General features: G+C 37.3%; 1 protein-coding gene across 1 annotated transcript in view; it reads right to left on the reverse strand.

Moving 5' to 3' along the window:
- Positions 1 to 13795, reverse strand: part of acap3b (ArfGAP with coiled-coil, ankyrin repeat and PH domains 3b) — a 116998-nt gene that overhangs the window by 58076 nt on the left and 45127 nt on the right. The window contains exon 2 of the mRNA XM_067432083.1: positions 3014 to 3071. Within this exon, the coding sequence (XP_067288184.1) occupies positions 3014 to 3071 (58 nt within the window). The remainder of the gene's footprint in view (positions 1 to 3013; positions 3072 to 13795) is intronic.

Genomic DNA, 13795 nt, shown 5'->3' on the forward strand with positions numbered 1-13795 from the left:
ATCTCAAAGTTGGGACAAGGCCATGTTTACCCCTCTGTGTGTGTCATCCCCTCTTCTTTTTATAACAGTCTGTAAACGTCTGGGGACTGAAGAGACGAGATGCTCAAGTTTAGGAACAGGAATGTTGTCCCATTCTTGTCTAATACAGGCTTCTAGTCTTAGGTCTTCTTTGTCGCATCTTCCTCTTTATAATGCGCCAAATGTTTTCCTTCTTGGATCCTTCTTCTCTAAAAGAGACGATGTCTGGATGGGAGAATATGTTGTTCTAGAACTTTCAGCATTGATGGTCCATTTCCAGAAGTGTAAGCTGGCTTCAAACTTCAAATTTTGATTCGTCTGACGACAGAACAGTTTTCCACTTTGCCACAGTCCATTTTAAATGAGCCTTGGCCCAGAGAAAATGCCTGCGCTTCTGGATCATGTTTAGATATGGCTTCTTTTTTGACCTATAGAGTTTTAGTCTGCAACGGCGATTGGTGATCCTCTGCCCATCTTGACTTCTGAGAGATGCTGCCAATCTGAGAGGCTCTTTTTGACACAATGTCACCAATTGACCTACTAATTTGCAAATTGGTCCTCCAGCTGTTCCTTATATGCACATTTAACTTTTCCAGCCTTTAATTGCTACCTGTCCCAACTGGAATATGTAGCTCTCATAAAATCCAAAATAATCCAATGTTTGGCATATTATATTGATATTGATATTGATATATGTTATCTATATTCTATTGTGAATAAAATATAAGTTTGAGATTTGTAAATTATTGCATTCCTTTTTTATTCTCAATTTGTACAGTGTCCCAACTTTTTTGGAATCGGGTTTGTATTTTATTTATTTTCTTACATTTGATTACTTAAATAAATTTCTGTAGAGTATGCCGTTATTAAAAGTTGGCTTAATTGTTTATTTCATGAAAATCTTTTTTTCTGTTGAATTTGTTCTATTTTTATTTTATTACTGTATATTACCGAACGTTTCAATTCCCTGTTGTTGCTTGACAGTGAAACTGCTCTGAAAAAATTGGGGTTGGGGGTCTTTTTTTTTTTTTTTTTTTAATGAATGTAATGATAGGGGCCCCAAGGACAAAGTTTCCCCTTTGGAGCAGGTTCTGTTCCAGGGTTAGTTTACTTGAGCGTATCACTTCATCCGTGTGTTGGTTGTAAAACATAGTTTGAAGACCAGACAGACTTGTCTGCGATGCTTCCTATTGAAATGTTGTCTAATATGTGACCCCATCGCAGATCCGCTGAGTAATGTGCACACAGCAGCAACTAAATGGTACCCCAGACAGTCGTGTAGTGTGTCAGAAGAACAGCGGTCTGTGTGTTTCAGACATTAGCATGCTAAAAGTCTCACAATGATTGTAAGCATTCAATAAGCTGCTTTGAGAAGATTCAGCCATCAAAACTTTTGTAATAAATTAAAGGCCTTCAACAATATATTAAAAATAATGCTATTCAAAGAATGCTAAGTTGTCAAAATGTTATTTAGCCTGTTTATTTGCTGAATATCTGTCTGTCATAGGGCAGTGCGATCTTGCATTCAGACGAGCCTCTTTAGTCTAGCTTTTATTTGAGCGTCTTACACTAATTTTTGCTAATTAAAAGTCGGGGACTATTCGTTTTGAAAAAAAACTTGCAATAATAAGCAGACGTTGCCTTTGTTGCCGATTTAGAAGCTTCTAATAATACCCTGAAGCAGCAAAGAGATACAATACTGCAGTTTCCTGATGCAAATGTTCAGCATCCTAATGCTAAATGGGTTTCTCTCTCAATCTCCATTAATCCTGTATGGCGTACGAGCTGGGATTTAGCTCAGCGCACATTTGTTATGCTGTTTTATCCATGCACTAATGCAGCAGTTCATAGTTAGCTCAGCATTCAGAAGGCCTCAAACCAACATCTCAATTAAATGAGGCACTGATCAAATGGAATGGAAGTCGTGTCCCAAATGACAAACTATACGCTTATACTATGCACTTTGATTAATGTACTTAGCCATAAAAACTCATATAGTACTCTAGATGGCTATTTTGTCATCCGGCATCAGAGTCTGATACCCCTTCCCTCTCTGCTATTTAAATGAAAGCTGTTTTTTTTAATGAAGCGTCCAACGTTTTACATTTTGATTTTTGGGTTAAATAAATCAATGTTAATGCACTACATGCTCACACTATTTATAAAATAAAATGGCATAGAATGCATAAGTATGCAAATTGGGACACACCGGAAGTCATTCATTTTTTATCAAGGTCTCTTTAGAGAAAGCGAGAAAGAGTTACATAACTTGCATCAAAATTCTAGATACTAAAATAAAAACACCCTACAAAACAAAGAAAGGGAGAAATATATAACAGCCAGACCATTTAAAAAATCCAACATAAATATATAGTATAGCGAGCGAAAGAGTCTTAGACTTAAAATAAACCTTCCGGCAAGAGGTGAACAACAAGTCATATCATCAGACTTACGTAACACACTCATATCAACATCGCTGGAGCAATACAATGACCAAACACCAAAAAAGTCTTAAAGGCCACTAATTTAACATCTTGGAACATGACGAGAATATTTGGTAGAGAGTCGCTGGAGATAGTTTGCATCAGTCACATGGAGGATCAAGATCACTTCTGATCTCAGCCAATCTATCTCAGACCAATGGAGGCCAATCAATGTGCAGTTTTGAACTGGATAACCGTATGCTAACACAGTGGTTTTCAAACCTGTCCTGGAGGACCGCCAGCCCCGCACATTTTGTATGTCTCCTTCATCACACCTGATTCAACTCATGAGCTCATTAGTTGAGACTGCAAGACCTGAAGTGGCTGTGCCAAATATGGGTGACATATAAAATGTGCAGGGCTGGGGGTCCTCCAGGACAGGTTTGAAAACCACTGTGCTAACAGACTAACAGAGGATGAATATCTTTTTTGGACTGATTCATGCCATGTATCATCTGTTCTTCCATTTGCTTTTTACACCTGAAGTTATTTCAAATAGATTTTATTCATACCTTATCTAGCTTGGCTTCTATTTCCACAACATCCGTCTCAACTTCATCGATATTCGCCCTGCAAAGACACAAGAAAAACACATTATTCATTAGATGACAGATTTATCACAGTCATTTCTGATTGGTGATATCAAAGGACCAACAACGTTTTTGGGGAGGCACGCTAAAATTAGACAACTTGATCTAACCTTGCCTGCTTGTCATAAAAGACCTTATCGTTAAGTTTTTTTTTTTACTGATATTGTTTGTTCAATTGTTTTAATTAATCGTTAAAAGATCGCAATCTCGGTTCAAATACCCAACTGGGATAAAGGTTTATAGTTTGGATATAAACACTGATGTCTACGGAAGTGATCATAACGGAACACATCACCTTTTGAAAGTAACGTGGCACTTCAAATAAGGATTGTATCGATTACATTGTTACAGCAGCAGATGCGACAAGTGACTGTTAAGATCTATTTATCATTGAATCAATAATTCAAGAGATTCGTTCAGAAACGCTGTTTCATCCAGAAATGAAACGAGTGAAGACATTGAAATATTCATTCAAATGAAACATTTTTAAATGGACTGCAACAGTTAATATTTTGTCAGAACCTTTAGCAATTTGCATGCTATTTTTTTGTTGTCTGTTCAGATTTGTAGGAGAATCGTGATCTCTATAACAAAAAACAAAACGTGATTCTCAGTTCGTACAGAATCTAGTTTGGAGTGAATTTAACCCATTTTTCGAACAAAACCTATTTAAAGTCCCACTGAACCGGAAGTAGCGAATGAGTTTTCTTCAGTTCTGTGAGGTGTAATGAAAAGTAATGAAATACGTGTGGCAGGGCACTTTTAGATAAATATTTTTCAGGACCGTTGTACCAACCTGACATTTGACTTTTTGCCACCCAATAAACAGCTAAATAAACTGACGGCATAAACTGGCTGACCGGATGCATCTCTTGTTATGCTTTGACTTCAATGATCTACAGTTGATCGCAGAGCCCATTTGTTCCTGAGTATCGACTGACCATAGAAAGACTTATCAATGCACATCTTCACACTCTTTCTCTCTGTGATTAGGTTACACCTTTATGAACATTTATTTCATAAATGCATGATGACATATCTAATCTCATGCTCTCTAAAAGCCTTCCTAATCCAGTTTAGATTCCAGCTAAAAGCTATTGCTCTTAGTCAGCTCCCCACAGTTGGTGAATATTTAAAGAAACACTGTTGAGGTTTTCATTCGAGTCCCTCCACAGCTCATCCTCCCAACACAGCATGCTGTGACTTAGATTTATCACATTAGCAAACTCAAGCAGGGCCGACAGGAGTCCAAGCATAAAGCATATGTGTGGCTCTGCATGCAGCCTCTGCATCTGACTGTGAACACCTGATAAACTTTCTATACTATGGTATATAATCGCATACGAGTATCATCAGCACTGTACTGCCACAGTACTTTTTTGTAATAAATTTCACCCATTTATTAGGAAAAATATATATTTAACCACTGCAAAAACTCACTCAAAATGATGAGTATAAATATATTAATCTTTAAAAAATTAGGATCTTTGAGGAAGTATTCGATGAAAATGAAAACTAATTTTCAGTAGGGGCGAATTAAGGGTGATTGGGACACATTTTGCCATTGAGATGACTTGGAAAAAGTGTCCCAATCAACCTGAATTCACTATACATTTTGCTTTACCATTTGCATAACAATACAACTCCAAATGTTAATAGCATGAGCCTCATTTGAAGCGGTTCTTTTGGAGTCTACATAAAGCTTATTTCCGTATATAGCCAGCTCTGTAGACTGCCGCAGAAGGTTTGGACTCTTTCATTGATCAAGGATCACGCAGGAGGACTGACTGACATGTAAAGCAACCAATCAATGTTCGTTTTGTTACATGTCATGTGCAAGGGCGGGTAAAATGTCAAATAGATGTCCCTACATTAAAACAATGGCATGCATCTAACAAATTATTAATTCAAGGCAACATGCAACAACATTACAATGAACACCACATCATTTAGAAAATCTAGCGTTTAGTTGATCCTGATAAGTGCTCATTGTCATAAACACAGTTATAAACACAACGGCTTTCCTCTTCCATGAGGGGGTTTGGTTTTGCGTCACGATGGCTTTGTTTCCAGGTGGACGTTAAAGAACGCAACACACATGACTCCCGGAAATTCAACCAATCAGATGACAATTTCGAAACTCCTGAAGGTTACATCTGAGGATGAGACTACACTGAGCACAACAGTCAAGTTCTGGGGTCAAAATCTAAAAAAACAGACCACCTGTGAGCTTAACTTATAAAATAATCTTATTTAACAGCAGAGTTCATGGTAAAAAAACTACATTACCCATGATACCAATCAGAGTCAAAATGCCCCAAAAGATATTGTTAGCTCCACCCACTCTGATTAGGCACTGTGAATGACGTAATCGAGTTGGCCTCCCAACATTCTCAAAATACTTAATATTTATATATATATATATATATATATATATATATATATATATATATATATATATATATATATATATATATATATATATATATATATATATATGCATATTTTGTAATAAACAAATACATATGTATACCCATTGTGATGGCTAGGTCAGAGCATCTCCAAAACTGCAGCTCTTGTGGGCTGTTCCCGGTCTGCAGTGGTCAGGATCTATCAAAAGTGCTCCAAGGAAGGAACAGTGGAGAACCGGCCACAGGGTCATGGGCGGCCAAGGCTCATTGATGCACGTGAGGAGCACAGGCTAGTCTGTGTGGTCCGATCAAACAGACGAGCTACTGAAGCTCAAATTGTTCAAGAAGTTAATGCTGGTTCTGATAGAAAGGTTCTCAATTTAAACGAGCATCTATGAGATGCGCTGAACAAACAAGTCCAATCCATGAAGGTCACACCTCACAATTTACAGGACTTAAATGTTCTGCTGCTAACATCATGGTGGCTGATACATTTCGATTTTTAATCTCGATTTTTAAATGAGTTTTATATTTCTCCATGGTTTTTATTTATTTATGTAATTTGCAATGCTTCATGGGATTGTAGTTCCTTCCATCAAAAGTCCTTTTTGCTTCAATTTGAAGTTTGTAATGTGGTGATTCACATCGTAGCTGGTTGGTTTGAATCATGGTAATATGATTCTTTAGATGAAGACGTTTTAAAAATTATTAGGGAAAAAAATACTTCTAGAACCAAGGCTGCTGAAAAAGTGGGCATGCACTAATGCACTTTATTACAATGAGACATTTCTGAGTCAAAATGGTAGAACATTTAACAAAATATAACTTCATTTACTCGTCAAGGATTCTGAAATCTGCCTTTCCATACCAGAATGGAGTCATACTCCAGAGACGCTGTCAGACAAAACAGGGGAAATATTATTTTGATGCAAAAAAAACTTTTTTTTGGTGTAACATGCACAAGTAAATCAAGCAAAATATGATGAGGAACATGCATAAAGAAAGTAATAATTTGAACATCTGTCACTTATCTGCTGCTTAACACCACTTTCTACAATAAAAATCGTAGTAAAGCATGACATGTCGCAGCTTATTGCTTCACTAGAAAAAAAACAAAACTAGATATGCCACTTCTGGGTCATTTGATTTTCTTCTGCTTTGGAAGATACGGTCACATTATGCTCCTTGGAAAATGTGATGCCAGCCTCTAATTGTTCATGCCATCTCTGGCCACATGAGAGTTTCTGTCCCTAATGCAGCCCGGCCTCCTGAGGCCACACACAACGATTAGCCCAAAACACACCCACACTCTGAACAAACACTTAAAAAAAAGGACCAGAGACGTAAAGGTCAGTTGTCATGGCAACTGCTAAGTGGGGCACAGAGGTCTCAGTGGGGGACTTCTGCTCTGCTTGTGTGGGGGCACTAACGAGACATATTGTTATGGAGTTATGAGCAATCAATAATCCAACACACACGCATACACACACACCTACACACACACACACACCTACACACACACACACACACACACACACACACACACACACACACACACAAACACACACACACATCCCCGGTCATCTCTGATGTGCAGTCATTAGCCTTATGGGACGGACTGTTGACCAGTTTTAAGTTATTTTAAACACGTTAAACAGGAAAGGTCAGCTATAACTGGATTAGACCAGTCCTGGAATGGACTGACAACTGTGATATAATGCAATTTTTTTGTTTCTATTGAGGAGAGAATTGGGATCAATGACATGAAATTTATTTAAAAAAAAAAAAAATGTAATACATAAAAAAAAATCTAATTATCTAATTACCCAGGATTGTTGTAGTTAACTAAAATTAAAACCATAAAAATGAAAAAATATGTGTTACTTGAAATAAAATAAAATGTATTATATAAATGTATATTAACTATAAAGACATTTAAAAAAAAAACTAATACAAATTATACACAACAAAAACTTTCAAATAAAAATAAAAATTAAGTATTTAATTTCAGTTAATGTTTATTTTATTTCAAGAAAATGTTTTAAAAAATAGTTTTAGTTGATAGGAAGTGATTTAAAGGGATACTTCACAGCTTTTCATATTAAACTATGTTATTCCCTTAACTAAAACGAGTTAACATATCTCTCTCGCCTGAGTGCATGCTCTTAATCTCTGGCAACGATCTGATAGCATTTAGCTTAGCCCACTAAGCCAAACCAAACACCTCCACGTCTTCCCTATTTAAATACAGTTACACCTTATAGTTAAACTGATCAAGTATGGTGACACAAAATAAAACGTGGCGCTTTTCTAAGCGGATTAAAAAGGAGAACTGTAATGTATGGCGGAATAGCACTTCTGAGAGTACTTCGACTCGGCGCAGTAAAAAGTCCCGGCTGAAACATCCTCCCTCACAAAATATCCTGGGGCCATGAAAGTTTTGTGAGAATTATCAAAAATGCTGGCAGTGGCTGGCAACATAAAAAATTTGAAGAAGAAGAAGTTGAGCAATTTTCTTAAATGGACGTGTACTACCATTAAAAATGTTCCTAAGAACTTGTTTTTCCTGTTTTCAACCTTTTTTACATACAATTCCTCTTCTTTATCTTGGACAGTATATCATTGGTTAGAGGATCTTATACGAGGCGAGACGCAGACATCTGACACTTCTCTCTGGAGAGAGGGAGAGATCGGGGCTACAGAGCCAAAACAGCTCTTCCAGAAGGTGTGGACCATCACTGACAGCATCTCTTGGACTAATCGCTGCTACATGATTGTGAAATAACTTGTCAAAACAATTCCAGTGTGCATTTGTAATGCAAGAACATCCTTGTTTACACACTAAGGGCGAGAGGTCACACTTTATTGTTCAGCCTTAACTTGTAACCAGACTCATGATCACTGGACAGCATGACAACTGTGATGAGCTGCGAGGACGCCGCATGCCCGTGATCTATTGTTAGCAGGACCCTGAGCATGAACAAAACAGCTGAATGAGCGCTGGAGCCGCTGAAGAGCTGCTGGTCCTTCAGGTCCCCCAGTAGGTGGGCTTTTCCAGTGAGTTTAGGTGCTGAAAAAACCCCATGGCAGCTGTCGCTAACATCAACTATTGGAATAAATGTTCACAGACAGTAATGAATGCCGTTGGAAATTAGATTTTCTTTTAAATTAAAGAGTCACATGTATTATTCTGGCAAAGCCTGCTCCACACAGACCATTCGTATGAAATAAAAGCACACAACGTTTAGACAGTGTCATGTTTATGACGTCACACCCTCAGTCAAATTAATAAGACTGACCAAATGGACAAACCAACTTGATGAACAACAACTGGAACTATACTGAGAAGAGGAAGTTAACCAGTCGCAGCAGAGGTCATTTACATGCAGAACAGAAGACAAAAAATAAAATAAATATTAGCCTGTTAAATTTCAATCATAGAGATGGTGGAAATTGGTAAAACATTTTTTATTTTACTTTTAAAATTATATTAAATAACAACAACAAATACAAATGTATAATACTAGTAATAATACATATTATTATTAATATTTAAAAAAGTAAAATGTAGTTATATTTCTAATTGTTATTATAATTATTTTATTGTTTAATAAAATATAAAATATAATTTACAAATAAAAAATAAATCAATTAAGATTTACATGACCACTGTCCACTATTCAAATGACTTTAAATAGTAATCAAAATACAAATATAAAATAAAATATAATAATAAATAATGTATTAAAAGCATTTTAATCAAATATAAAAACTTGCATTATAAATTGTATTTTTATTTGTAAGTAAAACTTTATAATAATAATAATAACAGCTATGACGACAAATACAATTTTAAATAACTAAACTAAATAGTTTTACAACAATTTAATTAAATCTTTCATTATAATCCCCTCCTTAATAATTGTAAAATGTATCATTTTAATAACTATTATTATTAAAGGGTTAGTTCACCCAAAAATGAAAATGATTTCATTAATTACTCACCCTCATGTCGTTGGACACCTGTAAGACCTTCGTTCATCTTCCGAACACAAATTATATTTTTGATGAAAGCTGAGAAAGGCTTCAGAAAGGCCTCCATTGGCATTCAGTACATCCCCACTCACAAGACCCATAAAAGCACTAAACACATATTTTAGAGAAAAGTTTGTGCGCAAAAAAAAATCTAAATAATGACTTTATTCGCCAAGATATTGTCTTCTGTGTAGGTCTCGGACGTGAACTCAGGCGATAGCGGCTCCTCCTCTTCCGGGTCATATATCTGAACGGCGGATCTGCGTCATATTCTCGCGCATGCGTCGAGTTCACGTCAATAACTTGGCGGATAAAGTCGTTATTTCGATTTTTGTGCGAACAATAACTATTTCCGTCGCATTGTAACATTATTGTACAGCCACTGTATAGTGAGATGGACTTTGTATCGATGTGTTTAGTGCCTTTATGGGTCTTGTGAGTGGGTCAGTGGGAATGTACTGAATGTCAATGGAGGCCTTTCTGAAGCCTTTCTCAGCCATCAGCTTTCAACAAAAATATCTTCATTTGTGTTCTGAATGAAGGTGTTACGGGTGTCCAACGACATGAGGGATGAAATAATTTTCATTTTTGGGTGAACTAACCCTTTAAATTAAATATATTAAATAAAAATGTATTTATTAAATATAATGAATAAATAATCAACTTAAATTAGTTATATTTAAATGTATCATTTTAAATTATATTATTTTATAATAATATATTCTAATAATAATAATAATAATAATAATAATAGATTTTATTTATAATGCACTTTTCATTCCGAAGAATCTCAAAGTGCAACAAAGGGGGAAAAAAATAACAAACAAAAAAATGAATAACAAGTAAAAATATAGAATACTACAAACAATCAACCAACACAGAAAACAGAACAGAAAGAGCTGTTGGTGAACAGAAACAGAGCTGATGGTGAACAGAAACAGAGCTGATGGTGAACAGAAACAGAGCTGATGGTGAACAGAAACAGAGCTGATGGTGAACAGAAACAGAGCTGATGGTGAACAGAAAACAGAGCTGATGGTGAACAGAAACAGAGCTGATGGTGAACAGAAAACAGAGCTGATGGTGAACAGAAACAGAGCTGATGGTGAACAGAAACAGAGCTGATGGTGAACAGAAACAGAGCTGATGGTGAACAGAAACAGAGCTGATGGTGAACAGAAACAGAGCTGATGGTGAACAGAAACAGAGCTGATGGTGAACAGAAACAGAGCTGATGGTGAACAGAAACAGAGCTGATGGTGAACAGAAAACAGAGCTGATGGTGAACAGAAACAGAGCTGATGGTGAACAGAAAACAGAGCTGATGGTGAACAGAAACAGAGCTGATGGTGAACAGAAACAGAGCTGATGGTGAACAGAAACAGAGCTGATGGTGAACAGAAAACAGAGCTGATGGTGAACAGAAAACAGCTGATGGTGAACAGAAACAGAGCTGATGGTGAACAGAAACAGAGCTGATGGTGAACAGAAACAGAGCTGATGGTGAACAGAAAACAGAGCTGATGGTGAACAGAAAACAGAGCTGATGGTGAACAGAAACAGAGCTGATGGTGAACAGAAAACAGCTGATGGTGGAAGTCTCTGTTAGCTCCGCAGCACACTGTGGTCCACTCCATGTTTTAAATTTCTCCCAGCGGCAGTGTGTCCTGATGACATCGCCGAGGCACGACAGCTGAAGACCAGATGATGGGTCTTCATGACGATTCAAACGATGGGGATCGCCGCAGCACCATGCAGGAGGCAGAACATTTTTCCGGGCACTTCTGTGGACACACCGGGGTCGGCGCAGAAGTCCAAGCCGCTCTACGGCCGCAATGCAGGACGGAACAGCGGCGCAGCCGAGAAGCGGAACATCCCAACATCATGCCGGACGCCGATTACGATGGCCCGGATGACGCTAGCCCGGTGCAAACTTCAGCCACCATGCAGCTTAAGCCCAAGGGAGACCACCAGTGAGCAGTCGCGGCGAGAAACATCAAATGTCCTCCAAACCAGAACCAACCGCAGCAATTCAAACATAAACATTAGAGAAGCGGTGGAAAACGGCGAAACGACGAACAATGTCCTCTCAGTGGCTGCCAGCAATCAGCAACAGCCCCAATTGTAGCTCTGACTGTTAGACTAGTCACAAACATAAGAAAATAAAATAAAATCTAAATCTAATAGTACATTAACATGATCATTTGTGGGTGGAGAAGCGGCGAACAGACAACGGCAGCGTCCTCTCCCCCACGTTGCCTAGCAACAAATCAAATATTCTGTATTATTATTATTACTATTATCAAATAAAATACGATTTAAAGCAATTTAATTTTATATTAACAACAACAATAATAATACAAATAATACAAATAATAATAATAGTGAGTTATGTTAATTGCTTTTTAAAAATATTTATCCATATTAATTTAATTTTAAATTGATATGTTTTTGGTTAGGAAACCCTGACTAACATTCATCAGTGGACATCAGAAAATCCCGACTGTGGGTGCTGCAGAAGTACAGATGTACAGAACTAGGCTGGTGCGGTTTAATTCAGCAAAGGGTCTGCAAGGGGTGCAATATATTATGATACTATGATAATATCACAGTTTATGAGACACATTTCTCATTTACAGGGACTGGAGAGCTTCAGACCATCTGCTAGTGCACTGATCCAATGCCTCACCAGTCTGCCCTGTAATATTTCATGCATAACAATATGTGATAATATTATTGTATCATGACTGATATAATTTAAAATGTTCTATAAGTTTTAACGGCCTGTCACGATTATTGATAATTCATCAGATTATGGTTATTTAATCTAATCGCATTTATTTGAGATAACAGCAATAATTGTGCAGTTTACATTTTAATCACATTTGGCCATTCAAATAAGAAAAATTTAAGCATTTAAAGAAATGCAATTAAATGTGATAGTGTCTTGCAGGTTTAAAGGGATAGTTCACTCAAAAATGAAAATCAGCCCCTGATTTACTCATCATCAAGCCATCCTTTGTGTATATGAAATATTCTTTTTCTGAAGAAAACAATAGGAGTTATAAAAAAAAACTTAAAAAAAAAACTGTCCTGGCTAATCCAAGCATCCATCCATTATAAACGTGCTCCACACGGCTCCAGGGGTTAATGAAGGCCTTCTGAAGCAAATCGCATTCTGTATTTAAAGGTGGGCTACGACTTATTTGAAAACCGTTTTAGAAAAAGGACACGAGCCGAGTGGAATAACAAACTTGTAGCCAATCAGCAGGTAAGGGGCGTGTCTACTAATGATGGTGAGAAGAGCGCTCGCTCTCGCTCTGTGGACGTTTTTGTTCAAAACACACGAGTCACACATGACAGACATTAGCCGAGAACTAGCCTAATATATGCTGCTTGACTATGTCGTGTCATGTTCACTTGTTAGTCCATTTGCGATCGTATTGTGTCTCACTTCAGCGATGATAAAGACCCGTTCATTTCCACACCGTATGGAGCATCTAAATCTCCTCACTGTGCTTCAAGCATCAGCTCACACAATGTGTCCAACAAGTAAGATACTATACTGCCAATATATGTTTGTTTCCTCTTTTCATGATCTATATAACCCTTATCCAGTCATAATTGTAATATGTCGTTAGCTGGACTGTCGGCTCGTGTTCTAGCGAGATGTTCATGAGAACAGTTTGATTGCTCTCTCTAATCTTGTCATAATTGTAATATGTCGTTAGTTGGACTGTCGGCTCGTGTACTATCGAGTTGTTCACAAGAACGGTTTGTGTTTTTGTGATAGAAGGGATGACTTGTTCATTGAATATTCGACCTGGATTAGATACACAGAGATTCTGCCATAGCCGTTGATGCCTCTGGGTTTACGTATGTGTGGGGCGGCGCTATCAAAATAGGGGCGAGACCCTTTTGGGGGTAGAGGCGTGTTTGTTTTGGTGATTTGAAATACCAACCACGGTTACCAGATAGCACTTACCCCACCTTTAACTTGCACAGAAAGAGTAACGGACACGATGTTGACGTTGGACTATAGCGTAAGCGTTTTGAACTGTGAGAGGCGTTACACTTTCAAACGACAGGTAAAAACTCATCTCTTCCATGAGCACTTAATCTCATCATAAAAAAAACCTTTAAACTCTTACTCTATTTTTCTTTTCTTCTTCCCTTTTTCTGGTGTTTGCTACTCTGAGTACTAGTATACAAATCTTGGTATTTAGGGCACTTTCTGCGTTTCTTTGCCTCTTCTTGA

Source organism: Pseudorasbora parva, chromosome 22 (assembly GCF_024679245.1).
Source record: "Pseudorasbora parva isolate DD20220531a chromosome 22, ASM2467924v1, whole genome shotgun sequence".
Taxonomy (NCBI): Eukaryota; Metazoa; Chordata; class Actinopteri; order Cypriniformes; family Gobionidae; genus Pseudorasbora; species Pseudorasbora parva.